The sequence below is a fragment of the Schistocerca serialis genome, chromosome 6, assembly GCF_023864345.2.
Source record: "Schistocerca serialis cubense isolate TAMUIC-IGC-003099 chromosome 6, iqSchSeri2.2, whole genome shotgun sequence".
NCBI lineage: Eukaryota > Metazoa > Arthropoda > Insecta > Orthoptera > Acrididae > Schistocerca > Schistocerca serialis.
In genome coordinates, this window is record NC_064643.1 from 443,999,132 (window position 1) to 444,024,787 (window position 25,656).

The following is a 25,656-nucleotide window of genomic DNA, read 5'->3' on the forward strand; positions in this document are numbered from 1 at the left end:
CTCATCAGATCTTGGCTGGAGATTGAACGGCACTCAGAATCAATACCGTCATTGATGGATGACTTGGAGCTTTTCCAGAACCTGAGGGAGAAGTTAGAATTTCAGTTTAGACAAACTCAGCCCCCTGCCTTCTCTGGCGACGGTCTTACTTGTATCCTTGCTGGCCGTACACGCGTAGCTGTGTCCAGTACCCTATTAACTGCTGGCGCGAATGCAGCGTAGTATTGGAAGTTTGTTTGATGAGATCCAACCAGCAATCCTTTTCCGTTGAATAGCTCACAGGGCGCGGTATTTGTTAACTTTCCGGAGTTAGTAGTTTCAGTAATCGATGACCATGCTTAGTTCTTTGATTTGCAGGATGCACTTCGCATCTGTGAACAATGTTTGTTCTTTCAAGTTCACTTTTCACTAGCACTTTCTGATTTTCTCTTCACTTGACCATTGACAATATTCATTACGCGATTCTAAAGCAGGTACCAAGATCGAAATTAAACATAACGGTTCTCTACCTTGGCATTCATTGCTTTCTTGTTGGAGGTATTCTCACTTGAACGCTCATGAAGGGAAAGCGATAGCATCTTTATAAGCGTGCAGTTTCATGTAATAGTTAGATACCTACCTTAACTAAAACGTGCTGTCATGTGGTGATTGACCTGTATTTTTCATGCATAACTAACAACGTTTAAAGGTGGGCTTACATCTTTTAAATTCAGACTTGATAATACATAATCTGTTGCGCAACTTGTTTCACTAACTTCCAAAAGAAAATTAGCGTCTTTGCCTAATGAGTTTCACTTCGCTTTCTAGTTACGGGGGTTTTAATTTTGCGTCTCAAGGATATACACTTCTGACAACTACAACCACTATACCTCTCACAGTACGGACAAAAACAAGAAAACATAACCAGTAAATAAGGGGTTTAAAATGCATACCTTAAGAGCTATGAGCCCTTGTTCGTCTTCGACAGTGTGAAACACATCTCTTCAACCGCAAACTCTTTGGTTTCTTTATTGTTGGGAACGGTAATATAGACAATAACAAGAAAATAATTGAGGGGTTGTTACGATATGAGAAGTGGCAAATTTTCCTCCATAAATAATTTTCCTGAGTCCTTATTCGAGGAATGCTGCCTCAGGATGGTAGGTTCGCATCTGTTCTGTACAGAGGAAGTTGGATAATTTTTTATTTCGTCCATCTGAGTTGCACATATATAAAACCCAGCTGTAGCGTTTGTAGATTCCGGTCTGACACGCCCATTTTCAAACCACAGACCTAAAATACACTACTGGCCATTAAAATTGCTACACCAAGGAGAAATGCAGATGATAAATGGGTACTCATTGGACAAATATATTATACTAGAACTGACAAGTGATTACATTTTCACTCAATTTGGGTGCATAGATCCTGAGAAATCAGTACCTAGAACAACCACCTCAGGCTGTAATAACGGCCTTGATACGCCTGGGCATTGAGTCAAACAGAGCTTGGATGGTGTGTACAGGTACAGCTGCCCATGCAGCTTCAACACGATACCACCTCTCATCAGGAGTAGTGACTGGCGTATTGTGACGAGCCAGTTGCTCGGCCACCATTGACCAGACGTTTTCAATTGGTGAGAGATCTGGAGAATGTGCTGACCAGGGGAGCAGTCGAAAATATTCTGTATCCAGATAGGCCCGTACAGGACCTGCAACATGCGGTCGTGCATTATCCTGCTGAAATGTATGGTTTTTCAGGGATCGAATGAAGGGTAGAGCCACGGGTCGCAACGCATCTGAAATGTAACGTCAACTGTTCAAAGTGCCGTCAATGCGAACAAGAGGTGACCGAGACGTGTTACCAATGGCACCCCATACCACCACGCCGGGTGATACGCCACAATGGCGATGACGAATACACGTTTCCAATGTGCGTTCACTGCGATGTCGCCAAAGACGGATGCGACCATCATGATGCTGTAAACAGAGCCTGGATTCATCCGAAAAAATGTTGTTTTGCCATTCGTGAATCAAGGTTCGTCGTTGAGTACACCATCGTTCCTGTCTGTGATGCAGCGTCAAGGGTAACCGAAGCCATGGTCTCCGAGCTGATAGTCCGTGCTGCTGCAAACGTCGTCGAACTGTTCGTGTAGATGGTTGTTGTCTTGGAAACGTCCCCATCTGTTGACTCAGGGATCGAGACGTGGCTGCACGATCCGTTACAGCCGCCTGTCATCTCGACTGCTAGTGATACGAGGCCGTTGGGATCCAGCACGGCGTTCCGTATTACCCTCCTGAACCCACCGATTCCTTATTCTGCTAGCAGTCATTGGATCTCGACGAACTCGAGCAACAATGTCGCGATACGATAAACCGCAATCGCGATAGGCTACAATCCGACCTTTATCAAAGTCGAAAACGTGATGGTACGCATTTCTCCTCCTTACACGAGGCATCACAACAACGTTTCACGAGGCAACGCCGGTCATCTGCTGTTTGTGTATGAGAAATCGATTGGAAACTTTCCTCATGGCAGCACGTTGTAGGTGTCACCACCGGCGCCAACCTTGTGTGAATGCTCTGAAAAGCTAATCATTTGCATATCACAGAATCCTCTTCCTGTCGGTTAATTTCGCGTCTGTAGCACGTCATCTTCATGGTGTAGCAATATTAATGGCCAGTAGTGTAACGAAGTATATATCTTAAAATAATGCATACATATCGTATGTACAGTGATAAGCCAAAACAGTATGACCACTGCCCAACGCCGCTTGGATGCCGCTTGGTGGCTTTGCGGGCACATGAGGAGATAAAACAGTATGTAAGCGGAGGAGGCACGGACGAGGAGTCACTCTAGAGAAGATATGGCTACAGATGCGGAAACCCATTGAGATAAGCGACTCTGACAAACGGCAGATGATATATAAGCAGAGCTTGTGCACGAATATATCGGAAACGGCGAAGCTGGTCGAATGGTCCCGTGCTACTGTCGTGAACGTCCGTGCAAAGAGAAGTACGTGAAACTACCACTGGGTGCTAAGTGGTTGGACGCCCACGACTCTTCATAGAATGTGAGGTACGATAGATGGTGGTCTGTGGCATCTCTGCCGAAAGAGCACAATGCTGGTGCACAAGTGTTTCGGACTACACCGTACATTGTACATTGTTGAACATGGAGGTCTACAGCAAGCCATTCCTACATCGTCAATTACTATTGCGAATTTATAAGAATGGAATCGTTACAAATGAATGGTAAAAATTCCAGCGGATTAATGATGTAGGTCAAACTGGAAGCCAAGTTTTCAGTGAAATGAGAATTATTAAAACAGTGTAAAACACTGCGAACTGTGGCCTTATGAACTGATATACGGTAACTGTAGAACTACGAGTATTTAGAGATAAGATTTTCAAAATGTGCGAATTCCAGAAGCATCTTCCCTATACTGAGTAAATCGTGACGTTTCCCACAATGTGACTTTCTGTATAGATGTAGCCAACACAACTTTACTCGATATCCATTTAAAAAAATGATGTATAAGATTGTCCACCAAGCTGAAACGTACGTTTAAAGAAAGTGGTTTGCCTCTCTTGCAGTGAATCATACAGGGTATACAATACAAAAATAGCTCCTGAAATTGCTAGTCAAACACCGACAGTAACATTGTGCTACGGTTGTTCGGCCAACTTCTGAGAATTTTATGATTCATAATGCCACCCGTTTTGTGAGTTGCAAACTCACTTATGTCAGTCTCAAATTCGACAGTCTGTGTTGGCTCCGGCAGAGAAGGTTGTGCAAGATATATCAACATCTGAAAGCTAAGCATGACTGCTCTCCAAATAATAACTGATTTGTCACAAATATTGATGTGAGACCTTCTTCTTTAATAGTTCCTTATACGATTTTTACAAGGACAACACTTTCTCAGCATAATCGCAGTACAGGTGCTTCTCATCATTTCTAAATTTACAAAACACAGTCCTGAATATTGAATATACACTGTCCAAATGCGGATGAGACCACAAAAGTCTTGACGGCAGAGTCTGTAACTGCCTACTGCCTTATGAAGCCTAACATAAATTTGACGGTGGCATTTACAACAGACGCAGGTATCAGACACTACAAGATAACAACGGTAGCTGCGAAGTTATTTCCGTCTGAAGCGATAGCACTAGTAAGATCTGACACCGAACAACTAGAACAGAGGAGAAATAAAAACGCATGGGAAAGTATTTGTCCAAAAATGTGGAACTGATAAACTAGAGCGTAAACCAAGAGGAAGGTTGTACTGGAGCTGAGTACAACGTCTGGATATATATTACTTAAAATGGCAAGAAATACAGAGTATGTAAACGGTATGGACTTCATAATGAAATTTCACTCTGCATCTGAGTGTAGGCAGATATAAAACTACCTAGCAGATTAAATCATGTGCCAAGAACCTGTGTTCCTTGCTTCGCCTTTGCCCTACAAAGACAAAGGCCACAGTCCAACAAACAGTTATAGTCTGTAGTAGGGAAGGAAGGATACTGACTTGTCTAGAATAAATAGAAGAGTATAGAAGATAGCGAGTAGGACGAGAAAAAGACACACAAATTAATATGCCAGAGAAAACTACGTGAGCGGATGGAGGGTCACCACTGAGGCGGACAAGATGAGGAGAGAGGACACTGAAGTTCTAAGAAGAACAGGACGGAAGCAGATGAGTATGTAGATGTTCTAGAAAGAGGTTAAGAAAACCCCCTCCTTGAAGGAGCCACCTGTGATCGTACAGAAGACGAAACTAAGGAGCAGTAAGTAGAAGAAAAAAGGAGAAGATGATGAAGAATAGCATCTACGTACAAAACTCGCACAAATGTTTCCAAAGCCCACTACCTGATGAAAAATGGTAGCATACGAACACTGAAACATGAATATTCCAGGCTTGAGCCTCTCTTGAATCTTCAAGTTTAAAAGAATGACAGAACAACGTTAAAGCAGCAAAACTGTAGCTCACATCATACTCTCATAGCACAAAATTCTGCATGGTTAATACTTATGGAATAAACTTTCAGTAAATGCTAAAATGCTAGTTACAAGCTGAAGCTACATGTGAGTCTGCCTCATGGCCAGGAAAGTTACAAACATCTGACAGTAAATAATCAAAAAATGATAGAAGATATTACTAGTCTCATTGATGATACTGAGAAAATGTGTGTGAAACATACAAAAATATAATTTAAATACAAGTCGCACATGAGAATTCACGTTATACAAAAGAATATAACTCCAAAATCGTATTCGTTTCCTATATATATATATATCACCTTAATGCTGCTGTAAATGATGTAAATTTAATGAACTGATGAATATGTTTTTTCTTCTGCTCAATAATGTTTCGGCAAAATTGTGCAATAATTTATCCCTGCAAATTCAGTACAGAATTTCTCATAACTTCTCTTGGTGAGCAATGCATGCCAAAACATTATATAAGGTGCAGTAAAACAGCTTTACATTGCAGCTCACACTGCAGTCTGTAGGACTTTAAAAAAATGTGGTGTATAGTTACAAATAAAACATTCTTTTTAGCTTGAAGTACCTGGAATGAAAATAAAAAAGAAGAAATGAATGTTACATCAGTAGCACTTTGAAATAATCTTAAATCCTGTTTTATTTTGCTTTCATTGATAATTTTTGCGTGCATTGAGATGCACCGGTCGTTAGCGTTGTGTTCTTTTTTCCTTCACCTTATAATTACTCTGTGAGCTTGGCTAACTCTCATAACTGAAAAGAAAATACAAGAAGATACGCTAGTTACTTAACATAGCTGTGTCTGTTGCCTGACAACAGTACAAGCATTTTCAGCAAGTGGAACGCTAATTGAAATAAAACGTTAATTATGGGAATTATGCTGCCTTTAACGCGTTAAATGAGATGCACCGAAAGTTTTATAGTTGACTCACAGGAAAGAATGACAACATACTGAACAAGACAGCCGTAACCTTGGTTAAAGTTTCTTTCTAAATACGCTACGAAGTCAGCCTCCCTCACATATTTCTTCGTGTCACATATTTTTCAGTATTTGCGATCCGTATGCCAGATGTCGACTGATATTCATGGTGTAACTAGGGATTATAAATACATCCGACAGAGGCACGAAGAAAAATGTTCGTCCTTGAGAACTGAAACAAATTTACACAAATATTGTTATTGTCATCCGGTATGCTTTCTGAGGGTCGCACGTTGTTTTCTAAGACAAAACCGCTGCAAATGAAACCAAATTTTCCGCTCCCGAACGAACGTCGCGAATGGACGCGTAAATGCTAGCCAGCGGGAACGAGGAGCGAGGCCACCGGAAAGGCTACAGCGGTTCAAAAGTTCGTCCTTGTAAAACATGTCACGCACGTTGCAGAAATGACGTCCGTGACAGACTTAATCTACTCCTCACAATGGAGCACAGCTGACAACAAGACTCCCAATATACTCACTATGTCAGCATCGTCTTTTACAGCAGGAAAATTCGTGAATGAAAAATAAACTTCAAGCTTTGTACATTGTTTGTGGTCTCTGAATTTGGTTAATTCATCTTACCAGTGTTTGTTCTTAATGTCTTATTTAGTTGCTGCGACGAACTCTTCTTGCCTATAGGAAACTATCGACATTGGAGTATGGTGAGAAGTGTAGAGCGATTTGAACTAGATTTTCGCTTGGTGTTGCGAACGACAGCTCTCTTTAAATGTTGATAAATGCAAGATTATGACCACAATAAAGTGAAAACAAAACAATGGTATCCTACTAAGTGGTTAGTAGTGAACACCTGTAGCATGCTATACATTACAAATATATAGGCTTACTTCTAAGAAGTGATAAATGAAATTGGAGAAAACGTGAAATATATATAGTAGGGAAAGCCATTGAAAGACAGATTTGTTCGAAGGGTTAGGGGAAAGTTCAGAGCATTCGATTTTATTGGTTTTTCACGTGTTTGCAATGAACATAGAAAAGAGCACAGACCGTAGATTATAACTTTAGTAGGTGTAAACCATAGTGGGTCTCACCAGATTCTCTGCTCAATTAATAGAACAAAAAGCCACCCCGCCCTACAGCGTTATTATGATTTGGGTGTACAGAGGAATGTATAGTACTAGAGACCACGAATCATGGAAGCGCTGTATTCTGTTGTTCTGATGGTACCCTTAGATTCAAGTGCTCATTGTGATTACAGACATAGGAACATGTAGACATACGTACGGTGGAAACCGACAACTGTAGTCCTGAGGTATGTACAGGCAGGCTTTGCAAGTCTTTAGTATAGGATGCTAGTTGAGTATAACGGTCACTCACACAGTACTTGCTGTAGGCTTGTTCATCCGAATCTACTGGCTGGAATTCTTCTCGATACGGAGCCCTTCTCGGTCAGGAACTCTCCTCTGTGTGGAAACATCTTACCTGACGTTTGAGAGCTGTATATACGGCATCTAGGGGTGTTTGCCTACAGATGGCATGTGACTGCGTCGCTTTCTGCCTCCACTTCATAATCAGTGAGAGTGAAATCAGTGGTGATCTGAGGAACCTGGAACTAACTAACTCTGGATTCCAATTGTATCTTACGAGGAGATAATCATTTCTTGTCTTCTTTTACTCACGGCTTGTTGCTACAATGATCAAATGCACATGAGGTGTAACTTACGTGTTGACTTACCAAATAATTATTGAATCAAATAACAGTCATGACAATTTTACTGCTACAAAGGTAATACAGAAACAAGTCAGATCAGAGAGGTCTCAGATCTCAGATACGACCTTTTTTTTTTTTTTTTTTTGCTAAACACTTTGAGAACTTGAGTACGGCAATTAAACTGAAGTATACACAATTTTTCAAATGTTTTTCTATATTATTGTTGTTATTAACACGTTTGTTTTTTAATACAATAATTCAGTTTCATGTAATTTTTGTAATAACTATATTAAATGGTACTACTACACAAGAGGGAGAGAGAGTGATACATTTGTAGTGGGTGAGTCTAACAGGGAGTGTGCGAGAGCGAGTTCATGTGAATGCAACTTTGAAACTTTGTACCATAATAAAGCTCTCCTTCGATAAAATCTCTGAAAGCAGTCCAAATTATTTCCGACGTACCTTAATTTCAACTGAGTTTATAAAGAATGTTTCTGTGTAATAAATTTAGTTCTGTAGTCACTAAATTGAATATCTAAGTTCTCTTTGTTAGCCACGTCATTTCCCTACCACTACTGGAAACTGAAGTAAATTGGATCAAAATTTGAAGTTTTCTTAAGAACTGAGACTTGAATGATTAATGAGAATCTGAAAAAAATTGGCTGGTATCGTACATTTATGATATTTCAGATGCGACTGACATAATACTTTAGCAGGACACTGTTACCAACATACAAGTTTTAAAATTGTGAACGCTTTACCTCACTACTTCGGGTAAAGTAGATCATCTAAATATTTTCGTATTTAAACCACTACACCCAGTTTAAGATGGAAAGTGAATCACTGTAAGAATTTTAAAAAATGGTATATATTTAAATGAAAAATACCTTCAACATTACAATTACAATTGAAAATACAGTTACATAACAAATAATTTTAAGAACTTAAACTGAAAACCAATAACAATCATATATGTTATTTCTCAAGTCAACATTTCTTTTTCTCAACACATAGTAATCGTACAGGAATGAACGACGTATCTTTATAAAGGTTTTTTAACCGGCTTTTGACACTTCATACCGATTTTGCGTTAAAGCTTCAAGTTTGTGGAAAATTTTAACATAAAAGAGACTTTTAACTTTCATAGGCAGAAGAGACATCATGGATGCCAAGCTTCATACCTACAGTATTACGGAGTTAGCTTCTTAATCAATGATAACAGACAATCTTTTCCTGCTATCTTATTCCAAATACCATTCCATTTGTTTGAAAGTACTCATTGACTGGATAATTTGTAAACAGAATTCCCACAGATAACAATTGTCACCACCACGATAGTCCGTTATCTCTACCTGTTGTACAGGTTGACTTTTCTAAACGAATATACTTCCAGAAATGACACATTCATCATCGTCGTCTTGAATTGTGATTTACGGCCTAACATTCTTATTGTAGTGAAAATGTTTGTTGAGTTAAAGTTATAGATTAAGCAGCCCTACTGACAGACTCTGATCTCTGCCTGTCGTAAAACCAGGGACAAACATTCCGAAAGGAAAACTTGTTTTTGGTCACATGGAGATGTACATACCGGGATGTATCATAAATTCATGATTTTTATTTCACACCATTCAGTTCATTATTAAAGATGTTTTCTCTTCATTCACGCAACTACCCTTATCCCAACGACTACACTTATTCCAAATACTGTCATTATTTGAAACCATAAAAATGCAAAAGTTTCCCACGGGTTTCCTGGTAATGTTATTATGTCATGTATGTCAACTATATCAACTGCACATGGTTCACATTAATGTCTGCGACATTATATCGCCTCCTCCCCAAATCTTTCACCGTTATCTTACAAATATGTGTAATATGGAAACTGTCTGAATATCAACAGCATCAATACATACAAAATGTATCCGCAACTTGCCACCTTTTTCCTTAAAAACTGATTACACCACTGTCTTTATCTGCCTACGTGGCATCTATATATATTGTCATTATTGAATGAAACGAGGAAATGATACCCCTTGTCGTAATGAACTTAAGAAGCTTTTCTTAAAGTCATTTCAATAATCTTAACTCTTCTCGTTAAGTCACGCAAATAACGTTCATTGTTATCTATTTTTTCCTCTGCTGCAAGCTTTATCTATTTTCAGGACCTGATCCACTTTACTCCCGAAATTACAAAAATGTCATGTTTGGCAGAATAACGAAAAGAAAAACTACGGTAAAAAAGTGAGTTTCACTTGCATAGCATTTACTGTATTTCTTTGATACACTTCAACTGAAAAAGATGTAGCTTCGCACATGTGGCCGCTACAACAATTTGCTTTCATTGAAATCACTAAGCTTTAAAGACACCCTTGACGATAAATTCTGATCGCTGCCATAGTTTTAATTTCTCGTGTTGCTTATGACACAGATAGCAAACGTACAGGTCACAGCTCTCTAAATGTGTGTCAGGTTTTGTTTTTCTCTCTCCTGTCACACAGACGGTAGTAATTAAGTATAATAATGCGTCTTTAATCCGCTTTACCCAATTCCATGCGCTATACACAATTTTATCCGGTACTGTTACTCGACTTTGTGTCTTTTTGCTTCCGTTTGCCATCATATGTAACTTAAATGTCTTTTTGGAGATATGCTCTCGGAAAATCAGTGATGTAAAGTAATTTTACATATTTAAATGTTGTATTTGGTAAAATTTGTGTCGGTAGTGATGTCGGCCATTAGCTTTCTGGCTCTAATCAGTCAGTATAAAGAATAAAGTAGGTTGTTTCTGATTGATGCAAGGTATAAATGTAGCTGGAATTTTAAATCTGACAGATGTACAATGACAGAAAGCCTTCTGCAAATCGTCATATTACAATATTCTTAAGTCATAAGTGATCTTACTTAAGTTTGCAACTGTCTATGGGCAATAGGACGATTTGTTTCTCTTACTTTTACAAAAGCATTCATGAGAGTTTTGTAATTTATATTTTTTAGGGGTGTAGCCTCTCCCTGATGTTATTCAATTTGTATATTGAGCAAGCAGTAAAGGAAACAAAAGAAAAATTCGGAGTAGGTATTAAAATCCATGGAGAAGAAATAAAAATTTTAAGGTTCGCCGATGACATAGTAATTCTGTCAGAGACAGCAAAGGATTTGGAAGAGCAGTTGAACGAAATGGACAGTGTCTTGAAAGGAGGCTATAAGATGAACATCAACAAAAGCAAAACGAGGATAATGGAATGTAGTCGAATTAAGTCGGGTGATGCTGAGGGAATTAGATTAGGAAATGAGACATTTAAAGTAGTAAAGGAGTTTTAATATTTGGGGAGCAAAATAACTGATGATGGTCGAAGTAGGAGGATATAAAATGTAGACTGGGAATGGCAAGGAAAGCGTTTCTGAAGAAGAGAAATTTGTTAACATCGGGTATAGATTTAAGTGTCAGGAAGCCGTTTCTGAAAGTATTTGTATGGAGTGTAGCCATGTATGGAAATGAAACATGGACGATAAATAGTCTGGACAAGAAGAGAATAGAAGCTTTCGAAATGTGATACTACAGAAGAATGTTGAAGATTAGATGGGTTGATCACATAACTAATGAGGAGGTACTGAATAGAATTGGGGAGAAGAGGAGTTTGTGGCACAACTTGACAAGAAGAAGTGACCGGTTGGTAGGACATGTTCTGAGGCATCAAGGGATCACCAATTTAGTATTGGAGGGCAGCGTGGAGGGTAAAAATAGTAGAGGGAGACCAAGAGATGAATACACTAAGCAGATTCAGAAGGATGTAGGCTGCAGTAGTTACTGGGAGATGAAGCTGCTTGCACAGGATAGAGTAGCATGGCGACCTGCATCAAACCAGTCTCAGGATGAAGACCACAATAACAACAGTGGTTTTGTTTACGAAATGCGAACGTGACTTTTACAGTAACTCTGGTATCAAAACGTAGTTTTTCCTCCTCTCAAGTCATTAAATGTCGCTTCATTACGTTTCTGGGTGTTACTGTTTAAGCACACTGACAATCAAAATTCGGTAGTTTAATCTCACCAGAGTCAGTTTCGTTACATCAGTCTCGTTTAGATAATAACTGGCGACGTGCCCATGTGGTGAAACGAATAAACAAACGAATGTGTACAATGGTTCTGTCCAGCAGGTTCGCTTCAGCGGGAAATGTCATCCTGTTACGAGTGTTGTCCGCAGCCGCTGGAGCTTCAGCTGGCCGGCACTTGTCGCCGCTCGACGCGCAGCTCTATCCCGCCCTCCGGCGTCAGCAGGAGGTTGTTCGGGGCCATCCGGAGCTTGGACGGCTTCTCCCCAGCTGGCAGGAAGCTAAACTTGGACAGCAGGTGTACCATCGCCAGCTTCACTTGCACCAATCCGAAACGCATGCCTGCAACGAAATAAGCGTAGCTTCAGTTCATGTAATTTGTGAATCTCAAAATTAGCTCCCCTTTTCCTCAAAGTAATGCTACACAACTGTCTCCTTCGACTAGTGGGATGCTACGACAAATTTATTTCACATTTCATTTCGTGTTCGTTTAAAAATATTTCTACTAGCAATCTAGCCAGCTGCAATCAACACCAATCATGGAGACACTAACATACGTATCTCTAAGTCAAGCGTTGTGTACAATTTCGGAACATTGATAAAACTTCAAAACAAATAAATCGGAGTCAGTTATGGTGAAAATATAATGGCGTTCATCGATTTTAACATACGATCTTCACAAATTATGCTTTTACCAGCAATGGAAGGATTGTCATATCGAGTTAACCGCCAAACCAGATTAAACAGGAAGCACGTGAATCTTTACAACACGAACCAGCACATGCCGCTCCATCGGACATAAAGAAATAGCTATACGAGTTCTAATTCGGTGCAAATCCCGAAAGAGTAAGTAAAAAAGAGGTGGTTGAATAACGAGAAAAGCTCTCCTTTCGAAATAGCGTCAGTTAATCGATATATTTTGTGCAACTAAAATTGTCGTACTTCACAGTGTTAACGAAACTGCACTTCCCATGCAGGATAAACAAAAGTGAATTCATCAAACCATAGTGCTATAAGAAATACAAATCATGTGTAGAGAAAAGAACCCGAAAAATTACAAGGACAAAAAAGTAATGAATCATTGTAATACTTATGAAACCTTGAGGCGCCAAATATCACTGAGAGAGTGGTATCTAGCAACAACAAAAATGTAGGTTGCAGCAGGTACTGGGAGATGAAAAAGCTTGCACAGGATAGAGTAGCATGGAGAGCTGCATCAAACCAGTCTCAGGACTGAAGACCACAACAACAACAACAAACAATTTCAATGTTACAGTTAAAATTCACGAAATGTAAAGAAATTGATGTTACAGCTGAATAAGGTAAAAAATACAATATTAATAGATCTAATTTTTATAGTACCATCACTAGTTTTAAATATGAAAATTTATCTGAACTTTAATTACAATAATGTCTCTTGTATTATTTTAGTCACATAATTAATTATAGTTTGGATTTGGTTTATAACATTCAATGGTAGTATAGAACTCGTGCTTTATCCGATTACATACGTGAAAGTTACAAATAAGGCCTCAAATTCCAAAAATCAGAAAATTGTGTGAAGTAAACAATTCGAGGGTTAGTTAGAAAGGTAATTACAAAGGATATTAATTACCGAGGAGGACATAAAAATATATAACAAATGAAAATACATCGCTTGGTAATAACTTTTAAGCTATTTCTCAAGAGAAAGATGTATTCTTTGTTTACTCGTTATTCAATTCTAAATGTGGTAATATAGGCGACAGCCACTTATGCCAACATGTCCACAGCCTTTTTACATTTGTTACTAAATATCTGTTATTTCAGCTTCTCAACTAGGTTTTTGATTTGGAACCTGTACATAATTTTGTTAATGACAACAATCCCCTTACAATCATGATAATATACTTTTTCCAGAACCTTCTATATGCTTTCACAATGAATATCAAGTGTTTTAGCAAACTGGACAGAATCATTCAAGGCCTTAGGATGCACTAAATGGTCCGATAATTATCCGGATGCATATAAAAAAAAGTGGTTTCAGACATTTCATTAGAGTTTTGGGGAAGGCAGTATCGTTATAGTAGGCAACTGCAAACATTTTTCTATGATAGCATTAACTGTCTTGTCTCAAAATGGGATACATATAGTAACATTTACGACGATGTTTGAAATACTAAACAGCTTATTCACATATTCCATCTGTCTCGCTTCCTTCATATCTACAACCAACAGTGAAAAAATTGCAGTATATTGATACGTATTTCCACTCAGACTACGCATGTGTCTACACTGAACTGATAGCCCATTTTCAAAACTAGAGAGGAAGCAATGACGAATTCCCAAACGTTTCCGAAGCAATAAAAGAAGATTGTGATGAACTTGACATAGAAATAAAAATACCAAGATTGGCGGGAAGCAAGACCCACAGGAGGAATGTGAATATCCAGTGCTCATCGCCCGAAGACTATTTCAAAGCGCCAGTTTACACACTGTGCATAGACAGGTACCTTATCATAAGATTTGAAAAAGATGAAGACGTACCTTTCAAAGGTGGAATTATTCACTAACATTTAATGAAAAAGGGGAAGAAAGAAGATTTCATGAGAGGTGTAAAAAGTTTTAAGAAATTGGCAACTTGGAACTAGAAACCAGATTATAATATGACACCTGGACAAATAAGGAGTGTATGAAAAAAAGCTCCATGATATCCTTGCTGATACTATGTTTTATCAAGCAGTAAGGAGTTTGTATTCTACCAAACCATGCTTCCCAACATTTTGCACCGTAGAGCATTCCTTCAGCATATTGCGTAGAGTGAGAACGTGACTGAGAAGTAGTACTGGCGAGGACCGTCTGTCAAGCTTGTGTCTTCTTTGGTTTCAGGAACAAAGTGTTTGATTTGTTCAGCAGGAAGAATAGGAATTTACAGTTTCCTTTTCCCGATAAATATTAGTGTCAGATCCATAAACGAACTTATACTTTACACCTTGCTTTTTGTAACATTATCAGCGGAATATCATATGAGGTGTACATTTTTAGTTCTTTCTCCTTTTTTGTTGCAAAATATCCACTTTTTTCATAAAATGGTTAAAATAATGTGTTTTTATTTCGTACATGGTATGACTGCCGCGATCTAGTATTTTAGCAAATTTTCAACCTTACCCATTGATTTAAATCAATGCCAATGTTTGCAATTCCTTTGCGTCTTAAAAATATGTTAGTTGCTTAAGTTTAGGTGGGACATCGAGGATAAATAAAAAACAGTTTCATCCATATTATCATTCAGTTTTAAAATTATTTAGTTATCAAAGTTACATAACCTGAGAATAAAATACAGAAGAATCAGGTAGTTCATGACAGAAAGTACATATTTCGCTTCATGAACGCCAACATATTTTCATCCGAGAGCGAGGCTCGTTAAGGAGATAAAATGTCTTTGACCACAGAAAAAACTCGTTTGTCTGCAGCACTCGAGGGTATAGGGATGTTATATTTAATAAGTAAACCTATTACAACTTACACCCCTAGAAACTCAGCATCGTTGGATGAGTCTTTTGATTTCAGGCACAGCCACAATTTGAGTAAACCCTGGGTTTTACTTTTCGCTGATGTGTTACCACGAGGCTTCTCTTTTGGTTGAATAACATACGTAAAAAAAAAACTTCCTGTTCGTCTTCGTTATTGCTGCTTCCGCCACCTCCACTTAAAGTATCTTTGCCATTTAAACTATCGGCGGGTTCATGCCTCAAAGCCTCTTCTACGACTTTTTCCGTTCGTTTCCTTACTACTTTCACTCGATTGTTGACATACACTCCTGGAAATTGAAATAAGAACACCGTGAATTCATTGTCCCAGGATGGGGAAACTTTATTGACACATTCCTGGGGTCAGATACATCACATGATCACACTGACAGAACCACAGGCACATAGACACAGGCAACAGAGCATGCACAATGTCGGCACTAGTACAGTGTATATCCACCTTTCGCAGCAATGCAGGCTGCTATTCTCCCATGGAGACGATCGTAGAGATGCTGGATGTAGTCCTGTGGAACGGCTTGCCATGCCATTTCCACCTGGCGCCTCAGTTGGACCAGCGTTCGTGCTGGATGTGCAGACCGCGTGAGACGACGCTTCATCCAGTCCCAAACATGCTCAATGGGGGACAGATCCGGAGATCTTGCTGGCCAGGGTAGTTGACTTACACCTTCTAGAGCACGTTGGGTGGCACGGGATACATGCGGACGTGCATTGTCCTGTTGGAACAGCAAGTTCCCTTGCCGGTCTAGGAATGGTAGAACGATGGGTTCGATGACGGTTTGGATGTACTGTGCACTATTCAGTGTCCCCTCGACGATCACCAGTGGTGTACGGCCAGTGTAGGAGATCGCTCCCCACACCGTGATGCCGGGTGTTGGCCCTGTGTGCCTCGGTCGTATGCAGTCCTGATTGTGGCCCTCACCTGCACGGCGGCAAACACGCATACGACCATCATTGGCACCAAGGCAGAAGCGACTCTCATCGCTGAAGACGACACGTCTCCATTCGTCCCTCCATTCACGCCTGTCGCGACACCACTGGAGGCGGGCTGCACGATGTTGGGGCGTGAGCGGAAGACGGCCTAACGGTGTGCGGGACCGTAGCCCAGCTTCATGGAGACGGTTGCGAATGGTCCTCGCCGATACCCCTGGGGTGTCCCTAATTTGCTGGGAAGTGGCGGTGCGGTCCCCTACGGCACTGCGTAGGATCCTACGGTCTTGGCGTGCATCCGTGCGTCGCTGCGGTCCGGTCCCAGGTCGACGGGCACGTGCACCTTCCGCCGACCACTGGAGACAACATCGATGTACTGTGGAGACCTCACGCCCCACGTGTTGAGCAATTCGGCGGTACGTCCACCCGGCCTCCCGCATGCCCACTATACGCCCTCGCTCAAAGTCCGTCAACTGCACATACGGTTCACGTCCACGCTGTCGCGGCATGCTACCAGTGTTAAAGACTGCGATGGAGCTCCGTATGCCACGGCAAACTGGCTGACACTGACGGCGGCGGTGCACAAATGCTGCGCAGCTAGCGCCATTCGACTGCCAACACCGCGGTTCCTGGTGTGTCCGCTGTGCCGTGCGTGTGATCATTGCTTGTACAGCCCTCTCGCAGTGTCCGGAGCAAGTATGGTGGGTCTGACACACCGGTGTCAATGTGTTCTTTTTTCCATTTCCAGGAGTGTACATACATTTCCTGCCATGATTTAACTTCCATAGTTAATCTGATAACAAGGAGCAGTTTGCAGTAAACAGACAAAATAAACTCCCAACATTTCTAGCTCACACTCGACTGTTTACGTCAACTACGCGCACGCAGCCACAGACGTACACTCACATGGCCTGGACTTGTCAGAACATGACTTCCGCGGGCGGCGTTGCGTCATTTTTGTCTTAAAGGGCTGGAACCTAATGTACGGACTCAAAAGAAGTTAACGGAAGTTAAAGAGTCCATTATCGTTTTTTAAAGTTAACTTAAAAGTTAACCAGGTAACCGGTCTTGTGCCCAGCTATGACTATCTGCCTTTCTGCATCGACTTCCATACTCTAAAAACACTGTGAATTGCATGTCAGGGCTGCTTCTAATTGTACCATATTCTAAAGTTTCCGCGTGATACATCCGCGTATGAGCGCAGGAAGAATGATTGCTTAAATACCTCTTTGCGAGCTTTAATTAGTGTAAGGGACAATACACTTCCTTTACAGATCTAATAACTTCTTTTATTGTTCAGATGGTGTTACGAATTTTCTGGCACTTTTAAGGTCATTAGCAACTAAGTTTAGTCTGTTTGATGGATAGTGGAAACAAACAGCTGAAGGATACTTCCTTTAAACCAGGGTTTCCCAAAATGTGTTCCCCGTATCACTGGTGTTCCACGGGATCGTTTTCGACATGTTGACGATGTTAATTTCTTCTTAACAATTCTATTATGATTTCTGTGCTATTATTTATGATTTCAAATTGAAATAGTCACTGAATAAAACAAGTTATTATTATTGAAAACGCTATTAACGTTGAAAATGAACAATGTGTCCCACCAAATTCTTCCGTCACAGGAAAAGTGTGGGAACTCCTGCTTTAATCCTAGCCTGCACTTAGATTTCATGGTCTGACATTGTCACGCAGCCATCAGATCCGAAGCTAATCAAGTTATTCATATCAACGCCTAAATTTTTAACAATTTTTAAAATATACGAAGAAATTGCCTCAGTATACAGCGTAGTCAGCTCTGCAAACCCTAAAGATTCTTCTTTATCTGTAAAGTTTAATTACTCGTTTACATACCGTACTGCCATGCACAGTTGATCTTTCCTACTAATGTCAGCCGTTTCATCATCCATACTGAAAACGATGGTGATCTCCTTACATCATCAACAATCTCGTGTTGTAACAAAGAACCACATATATTTATTAAATTCTTTTGATGTCTTTGTGAAATATTTTTGCTTTTACACTACGATTTTATAAATGATACTCCAACACTTTGTCATCCAAACTTACTCTAAATAAAATTAAATCTTCGTGAGTGTCTGTAACCTTGGTGAGCCTTTATCACAAAAGCAACACATATTCCTCTTTTTATAACTGGTGTGAAAAGAGTGCAATACTTGTATTTCCCTCCCTTCAACTTAGGCGAGTATACTAGCCACGAGTATCTTTCTAGCCCAGTCTTTTAATATGATGTTTTCGTAGTTTTTCTCACCAATATCCTTTATGAAATCACGAATCAAATTTCATGTTGACAGTCGAAACTGAAATTGACAGGTTCAAATCATCCCAGTCAGTACCGATACCAGCAGACTTAGCACTAATGATGGAAGAATATTGTGGCAATGAGACGCAAGATGATTGGCAGTGGAGAGATTCTATCGACAGATAGCGTGAAGTTAGAAGCTCATGTTGAAACTAAACTATAAGTTGTTGTGAGGTGCACTTCTGAAGGCATTGAACCTTGAACTTTTAATTAATCATGGAAGTTCCTTTTCTGTGTAGCAGAAACGCCTTTTTGTTCGGAGAAATTCCTGATATGCATCTCTGTAACAGAAATTTAACTTCAAAATATTTAAGAAAAATCCCGTTAAGAGAATTTCTAACATTCCATTCAAACCGGCTGAAGAATTTAGTGTCTTTTTTATTGGCTAGAATAACATGCATCATTTATAAAAATGTATGTTCATCTGTAAAAATGTAAGTATTCTGAAACGATGCGACGAAAGAAAAAACGGAGGAACGCTACGTAATAGCAGTTACGTTTTTAAGGGTATTTACACTTTTCACCTGTTTGCTTTCTCTTATTCAAAAATAATTTCCGGTGACTGAAGACACTAAACTAAGTGCAGATCACATGTAGGACACTACAGACATATACTAAAAATAACACGGTTTCGACATGTTAACGGTGATGATAAGCGTTGCCGTGTTGTGCTGTCTTGTTGGCTTGTGTGGGATTGCGGAGGGTGGATGACTCGTCAATGATGTTGCGTTTGCACGCTTTTTCTTGCTGAACGCTGCGCCTTGAGATCGCTTGAACTCATACAGGTATGTCATGGGTGTAGGTGCAGGCATGTTTACGTAAGGTACCTTAATATTTACAGTCATCAGTGTGTTGGTTACTTTTCTCTGCGTCCAACAGTATTCCCACAAACAAGTCACAAGGTTTACAACCTGATGTTTTCTGTACAGTCGTACAGCACCATTAGGTGGGCTATGCCTGTCAGTATACACTAACCGTACATGTATCCACACTTCAACAGCTGAGCTGCTGCCTAGGAGAAAATAAACATTGATGGATTGATTGCTCTTGCCACATGTACTTGAAGGTACTGAACAGCCCAAAAACATACGACTTCTAATGGCTACAATTATTCGTCTGCAAACAACGTGTATACTGATGAAATGTTGTTCAGTCACCAACAAAAGTATCTGCACTTATAGGCTACCCATTGCTCCCTGCACAAAAAGAGAAGTATGCATGTAACGAACACTACTGGCATATAAAAAACATTTTATATCATTTTCTTGAAAGAAAAACACCCGACTACATTTGTTTTTCTTCCTTTTTCTGAAAGCTGGGGGTGGAGGGGTGGTAACTGGGGGGGAGAGGGGAGGGGGACTCCCCACACTTGCCCCAGGATGGGAACTCTCGACGATTCGACGATATATGCAAAATGTTCATTCACTCTTTGCACAAAGAAATGATACGGAATTCCGCAAATACGCGAATTACACACATTAGAGACGACAAGACTAGTCATCATTCAGCGAAATAAGTTACAGCCGCCGAGTATAATATGTTGTTGTTGTGGTCTTCAGTCCTGAGACTGGTTTGATGCAGCTCTCCATGCTACTCTATCCTGTGCCAGCTTCTTCACCTCTCAGTACTTACTGCAACCTATGTCCTTCTGAATCGGCTTAGTGTATTCATCTCTTGGTCTCCCTCTACGATTTTTACCCTCCACGTTACCCTCCAATGCTACATTTGTGATCCCTTGATGCCTCAAAACATGTCCTACCAACCGGTCACTTCTTCTTGTCAAGTTGTGCCACAAACTCCTCTTCTCCCCAATTCTATTCAGTACCTCCTCATTAGTTATGTGATCAACCCATCTAATCTTCAACATTCTTCTGTAGTATCACATTTCGAAAGCTTCTATTCTCTTCTTGTCCAGACTATTTATCGTCCATGTTTCATTTCCATACATGGCTACACTCCATACAAATACTTTCAGAAACGGCTTCCTGACACTTAAATCTATACCCGATGTTAACAAATTTCTCTTCTTCAGAAACGCTTTCCTTGCCATTCCCAGTCTACATTTTATATCCTCCTACTTCGACCATCATCAGTTATTTTGCTCCCCAAATATTAAAACTCCTTTACTACTTTAAATGTCTCATTTCCTAATCTAATTCCCTCAGCATCACCCGACTTAATTCGACTACATTCCATTATCCTCGTTTTGCTTTTGTTGATGTTCATCTTATAGCCTCCTTTCAAGACTCTGTCCATTCCGTTGAACTGCTCTTCGGAGTCCTTTGCTGTCTCTGACAGATTTACAATGTCGTAGGCGAACATCAGAGTTTTTATTTCTTCTCCATAGATTTTAATACCTACTCCGAATTTTTCTTTTGTTTCCTTTACTGCTTGCTCAATATACAGATTGTATAACATCGGGGAGAGGCTACAACAATGTGCCACTCCCTTCCCAACCACTGCTTTCCTTTCATGCCCCTCGACTCTTATAACTGCCATCTGGTTTCTGTACAAATTGTAAATAGCCTTTCGCTCCCTGTATTTTACCCCTGCCACCTTTAGAGTTTGAAAGAGAGTATTCCAGTCAACATTGTCAAAAGCTTTCTTTAAGTCTACAAATGCTAGAAACGTAGGTTTGCCTTTCCTTAATCTTTCCTCTAAGATAAGTCGTAAGGTCAGTATTGCCTCACGTGTTCCAACATTTCTACGGAATCCAAACTGATCTTCCCCGATGTCAGCTTCTACTAGTTTTTCCATTCGCTTGTAAAGAATTCGCGTTAGTATTTTGCAGCCATGACTTATTAAAACGATAGTTCGGTAATTTTCACATCTGTCAATACCTGCTTTCTTTGGGATTGGAATTATTATATTCTTCTCGAAGTCTGAGGGTATTCCGCCTGTCTCATGCATCTTGCTCACCAGATGGTAGAGTTTTGTCAGTACTGGCTCTCCCAAGGCCGTCAGTAGTTCTAATGGAATGTTGTCTACCCCCGGGGCCTTGTTTCGACTTAGGTCTTTCAGTGCTCTGTCAAACTCTTCACGCAGTATCGTATCTCCCATTTCATTATCATCTACATCCTCTTCCATTTCCGTAATATTGTCCTCAAGTACATCGTCCTTGTATAGACCCTCTATATACTCCTTCCACCTTTCTGCTTTCCCTTCTTTGCTTATAAAAAAATGGTTCAAATGGCTCTGAGCTCTATGGGACTTAACATCTATGGTCATCAGTCCACTAGAACTTAGAACTACTTAAACCTAACTAACCTAAGGACATCACACACATCCATGCCCGAGGCAGGATTTGAACCTGCGACCGTAGCCGTCACGCGGTTCCAGACTGAAGCGCCTAGAACCCCATGGCCACACCGGCCGGCCCTTTGCTTATAACTGGGTTTCCATCTGAGCTCTTGATATTCATACAAGTGGCTCTCTTTTCTCCAAATGTCTCTTTAATTTTCCTCTAGGCAGTATCTCTCTTGTGATACAAATAGAAATGACGACATACATTGAGTGTGGCGAGGAACGTAAAGGACACACAGATTTGTCGGTAACCTACCAAGTAATCAGTCTTCGCTTGCTACATTTGTGAACGGAGCGGCAAGGAACCGTAATACATTGCACAACAGGAAGCAGTTCCTGAGTGGCAACAGGAATTTTCCGGGTGTCACTCCTATAAACTAAAATATTAGACTCTTGTTGACTCACCTACAAAACTCTCTTTTGACAAATTTTGGATAACTTTTTGTGAATCTGGCACCTTTCTAAGTAATATTATGTGAGAGATGGAAATTGAAGGACTAAATGAGCTATCGGTAACGGATTTGCTTACCTATAGCGAGAGCGTCAAAGAAATGCACAGACTCCTAAGGGAGGCGTTAAAAGGAAGATATTTTGCATCGCAGATAACTCCTTTCTTGAGATTACGGTAACCTATGTTCCAGTACGAGTGAACATACGTTTGCTTACTCCAGAGTTCCTCTCGGTTTAAAGATCATGGCGGTAAAATTAGAAAAAAAATTCAGTTTTAAAGAGCAGCAGCAATCGTTTTTACAGCATGTTATCCGTGAGTGCGAGGGGAAAGGAGGCCGGGTTGGTAGGGGGATGGCAGGGAGACGACTCAAATACACTTTCCTTCTCCAAATGCGATGTTTCGAGGAGTCAATTATCTACTGATCTTCACATACATACGGATGCCGGTATAAATGACTCGAGAGTCGAAAGTTTGAATGAAAGTGTGAACAAAAGAAGGCGAATCGTATGAAGAAAGAACTGAGCAACATGATTAATCTGCCAGTAATAAATAATAAACGGGAAGAGACTCACCAATGCAGATACGTGGCCCCTCGCCGAAGGGCAGATAGCAGAAGGGATGTCTGGAAGCCTTCTGCTCGTCAGAGAAGTGCTCTGGGTCGAACTGGTCAGGATTTCGGAAATACTTGGGATCATGATGAAGGCCCAACACTGGAATGACGACCTTAGTTCCTTTCTCCAGAACACAGTCATAGCCTGGCAGTTTGTAATCCTGCACCACCTCGCGGTTCAGAGCGGCAACCGGTGGATATACGCGAAGAGTTTCTGGAAAAAAGCGCACATATTAAGCCACTAAACTAAAAGTACTCTACTTTATCTCACTCTCTGCTATAATACTTGTCACATCAATGTGAAATTATTTATCTTTTTAAAAAATGCACTTCAACATGAGGCAAATTTGGAACAAATAGATCAAATGTTATTTGATTTGATGCTTCATAGCGCGATACTGTTGAACTTATTACAAAAGGTATATTGTACTTTGGTGTTATTTATTTGGAAAAAGAATAAGGGCAGGTAGAGTGCTTTCTGTTTATTTAATCTCATAAGGTTCCACCATAACCATTATCATGCCTGCTCCCTAAATAAAAGCGTAATCCATAAATAGTGCCAAGTTTGTGCTGTTTGGAGCACTGAAGAATCATAGTAACAAAGTCCAGGAAGTCCATTTATAGAGCAAGGTTGGTAGCCGAAAAGCAGCTAGGCGACTTTGGTAACATCTCATGTGGCATGCTGTGCAATGCAAAACCGGCCTGCTATTGGCTGGACTCGCGTGACCTGTTGTTCACGCCTCTGGTGGTGCCGTCTATCGCTGACTCTGCCGCTTCCGAGCCCCAATCAATATCGTCTGCTGGTCAGGATATTACAATCATGATTACTGCTTATAATAAATACAATCACGATTACTGCTTGAATTTCCTCATATATTTCCTTAAGGATTACCATTTACAGTTTTACACCACACGAGTACTAATACATCTACCTGCTCTTTCCTCTCCTTCCTCTTTCTCAGTGTTAGTGCTTTTACTGCAGTGATTATTCTATGAGGTGTTTTATGTTGTACTCAAGTGGTTTCTGTGCTCCCAGATATTTTCCTTGCTCGTATATTGTGGTCTCAAAAGGCTGCTAATCCATATTCTGGACATTCTGTCTCAGCAGTACCGCGCTTATATGATCGGTGACACTATTATCGAATATATAGGGGAAACCCGATCTTCACCGAAAAAATCTCTGTGGTTGATTGGAGATATATTTTGGTATGAAGGGCCGCTGCTCTACAGTGGCTCATTAGAGAGTAATTATGAGTAATCATGATTTAGTTGGTTACTTATCCACAGTTGCCTGTGTATCTGGGTAAGTTCTGCGATATGCAACCACCAAAACGTACAACACAAACCACAGAGAAATGCAAGAAGCTTCAAGCAGATGCAGAAGCACTGTGACGTAGTTGCCACTTCTGCAGGAGCTGTTCAGCATTGGATTGTTCTGGCACTCTTTCTCTGCATATAGCGAACCGCTACCAGAGCGGTATATCGACCAACTCTTCATCGGTTAACTTCTGTATAACTGATGACGTACAACTAATACTGGCGGAAAACAAATCCGAAACAGAAACGAGCAAAACTGGATGCAAGTTTGAGGACGAAGAGTGAAATCAACGCTACAGTTCTCAATAGTAAGTACCATCAGAAACTGCCTTCTGCTTTTTTTTCCAAAAACGAAATATAGTACATACTGTCGAGAATTTCACTCCTGCGCAGATATTTTCAATGCAGTGCAAAGATAAATGGTGGCAACATATCAAGTGAAAAGCAATTATTCTAATGAGCTACCCCAGAACACGGGTTCTGTATGCCAAAATATTAAAAAAGTATCCCTGAATAATCTCCGAAATTTTTTCGATGGATTGCCGATGCACGCTTTAAAATACACTCCTGGAAATGGAAAAAAAGAACACATTGACACCGGTGTGTCAGACCCACCATACTTGCTCCGGACACTGCGAGAGGGCTGTACAAGCAATGATCACACGCACGGCACAGCGGACACACCAGGAACCGCGGTGTTGGCCGTCGAATGGCGCTAGCTGCGCAGCATTTGTGCACCGCCGCCGTCAGTGTCAGCCAGTTTGCCGTGGCATACGAAGCTCCATCGCAGTCTTTAACACTGGTAGCATGCCGCAACAGCGTGGACGTGAACCGTATGTGCAGTTGACGGACTTTGAGCGAGGGCGTATAGTGGGCATGCGGGAGGCCGGGTGGACGTACCGCCGAATTGCTCAACACGTGGGGCGTGAGGTCTCCACAGTACATCGATGTTGTCGCCAGTGGTCGGCGGAAGGTGCACGTGCCCGTCGACCTGGGACCGGACCGCAGCGACGCACGGATGCACGCCAAAACCGTAGGATCCTACGCAGTGCCGTAGGGGACCGCACCGCCACTTCCCAGCAAATTAGGGACACTGTTGCTCCTGGGGTATCGGCGAGGACCATTCGCAACCGTCTCCATGAAGCTGGGCTACGGTCCCGCACACCGTTAGGCCATCTTCCGCTCACGCCCCAACATCGTGCAGCCCGCCTCCAATGGTGTCGCGACAGGTGTGAATGGAGGGACGAATGGAGACGTATCGTCTTCAGCGATGAGAGTCGCTTCGGCCTTGGTGCCAATGATGGTCGTATGCGTGTTTGGCGCCGTGCAGGTGAGCGCCACAATCAGGACTACATACGACCAAGGCACACAGGGCCAACACCCGGCATCATGGTGTGGGGAGCGATCTCCTACACTGGCCGTACATCACTGGTGATCGTCGAGGGGACACTGAATAGTGCACGGTACATCCAAACCGTCATCGAACCCATCGTTCTACCATTCCTAGAC

The 25,656-nt window shown here is 41.0% G+C and overlaps 1 protein-coding gene across 5 annotated transcripts in view; it reads right to left on the bottom strand.

The window, feature by feature from the left end:
- The window catches only part of LOC126483723 (cytochrome P450 6k1-like), a 659,078-nt gene that overhangs the window by 570,865 nt on the left and 62,557 nt on the right, over positions 1 to 25,656 (bottom strand). For 3 of the 5 annotated variants that reach the window (XM_050106828.1, XM_050106826.1, XM_050106827.1), the window contains exons 4-5: positions 22,793 to 23,044; positions 8,487 to 12,028 (exon numbers count right to left, since the gene is read on the bottom strand). In XM_050106828.1, the coding sequence (XP_049962785.1) occupies positions 11,850 to 12,028; positions 22,793 to 23,044 (431 nt within the window). In that variant the 3' untranslated portion in view covers positions 8,487 to 11,849. Of the gene's footprint in view, positions 1 to 8,486; positions 12,029 to 22,792; positions 23,045 to 25,656 lie in introns of those variants that run through there. The other 2 variants (XR_007587767.1, XR_007587768.1) reach the window with 2 other exon arrangements.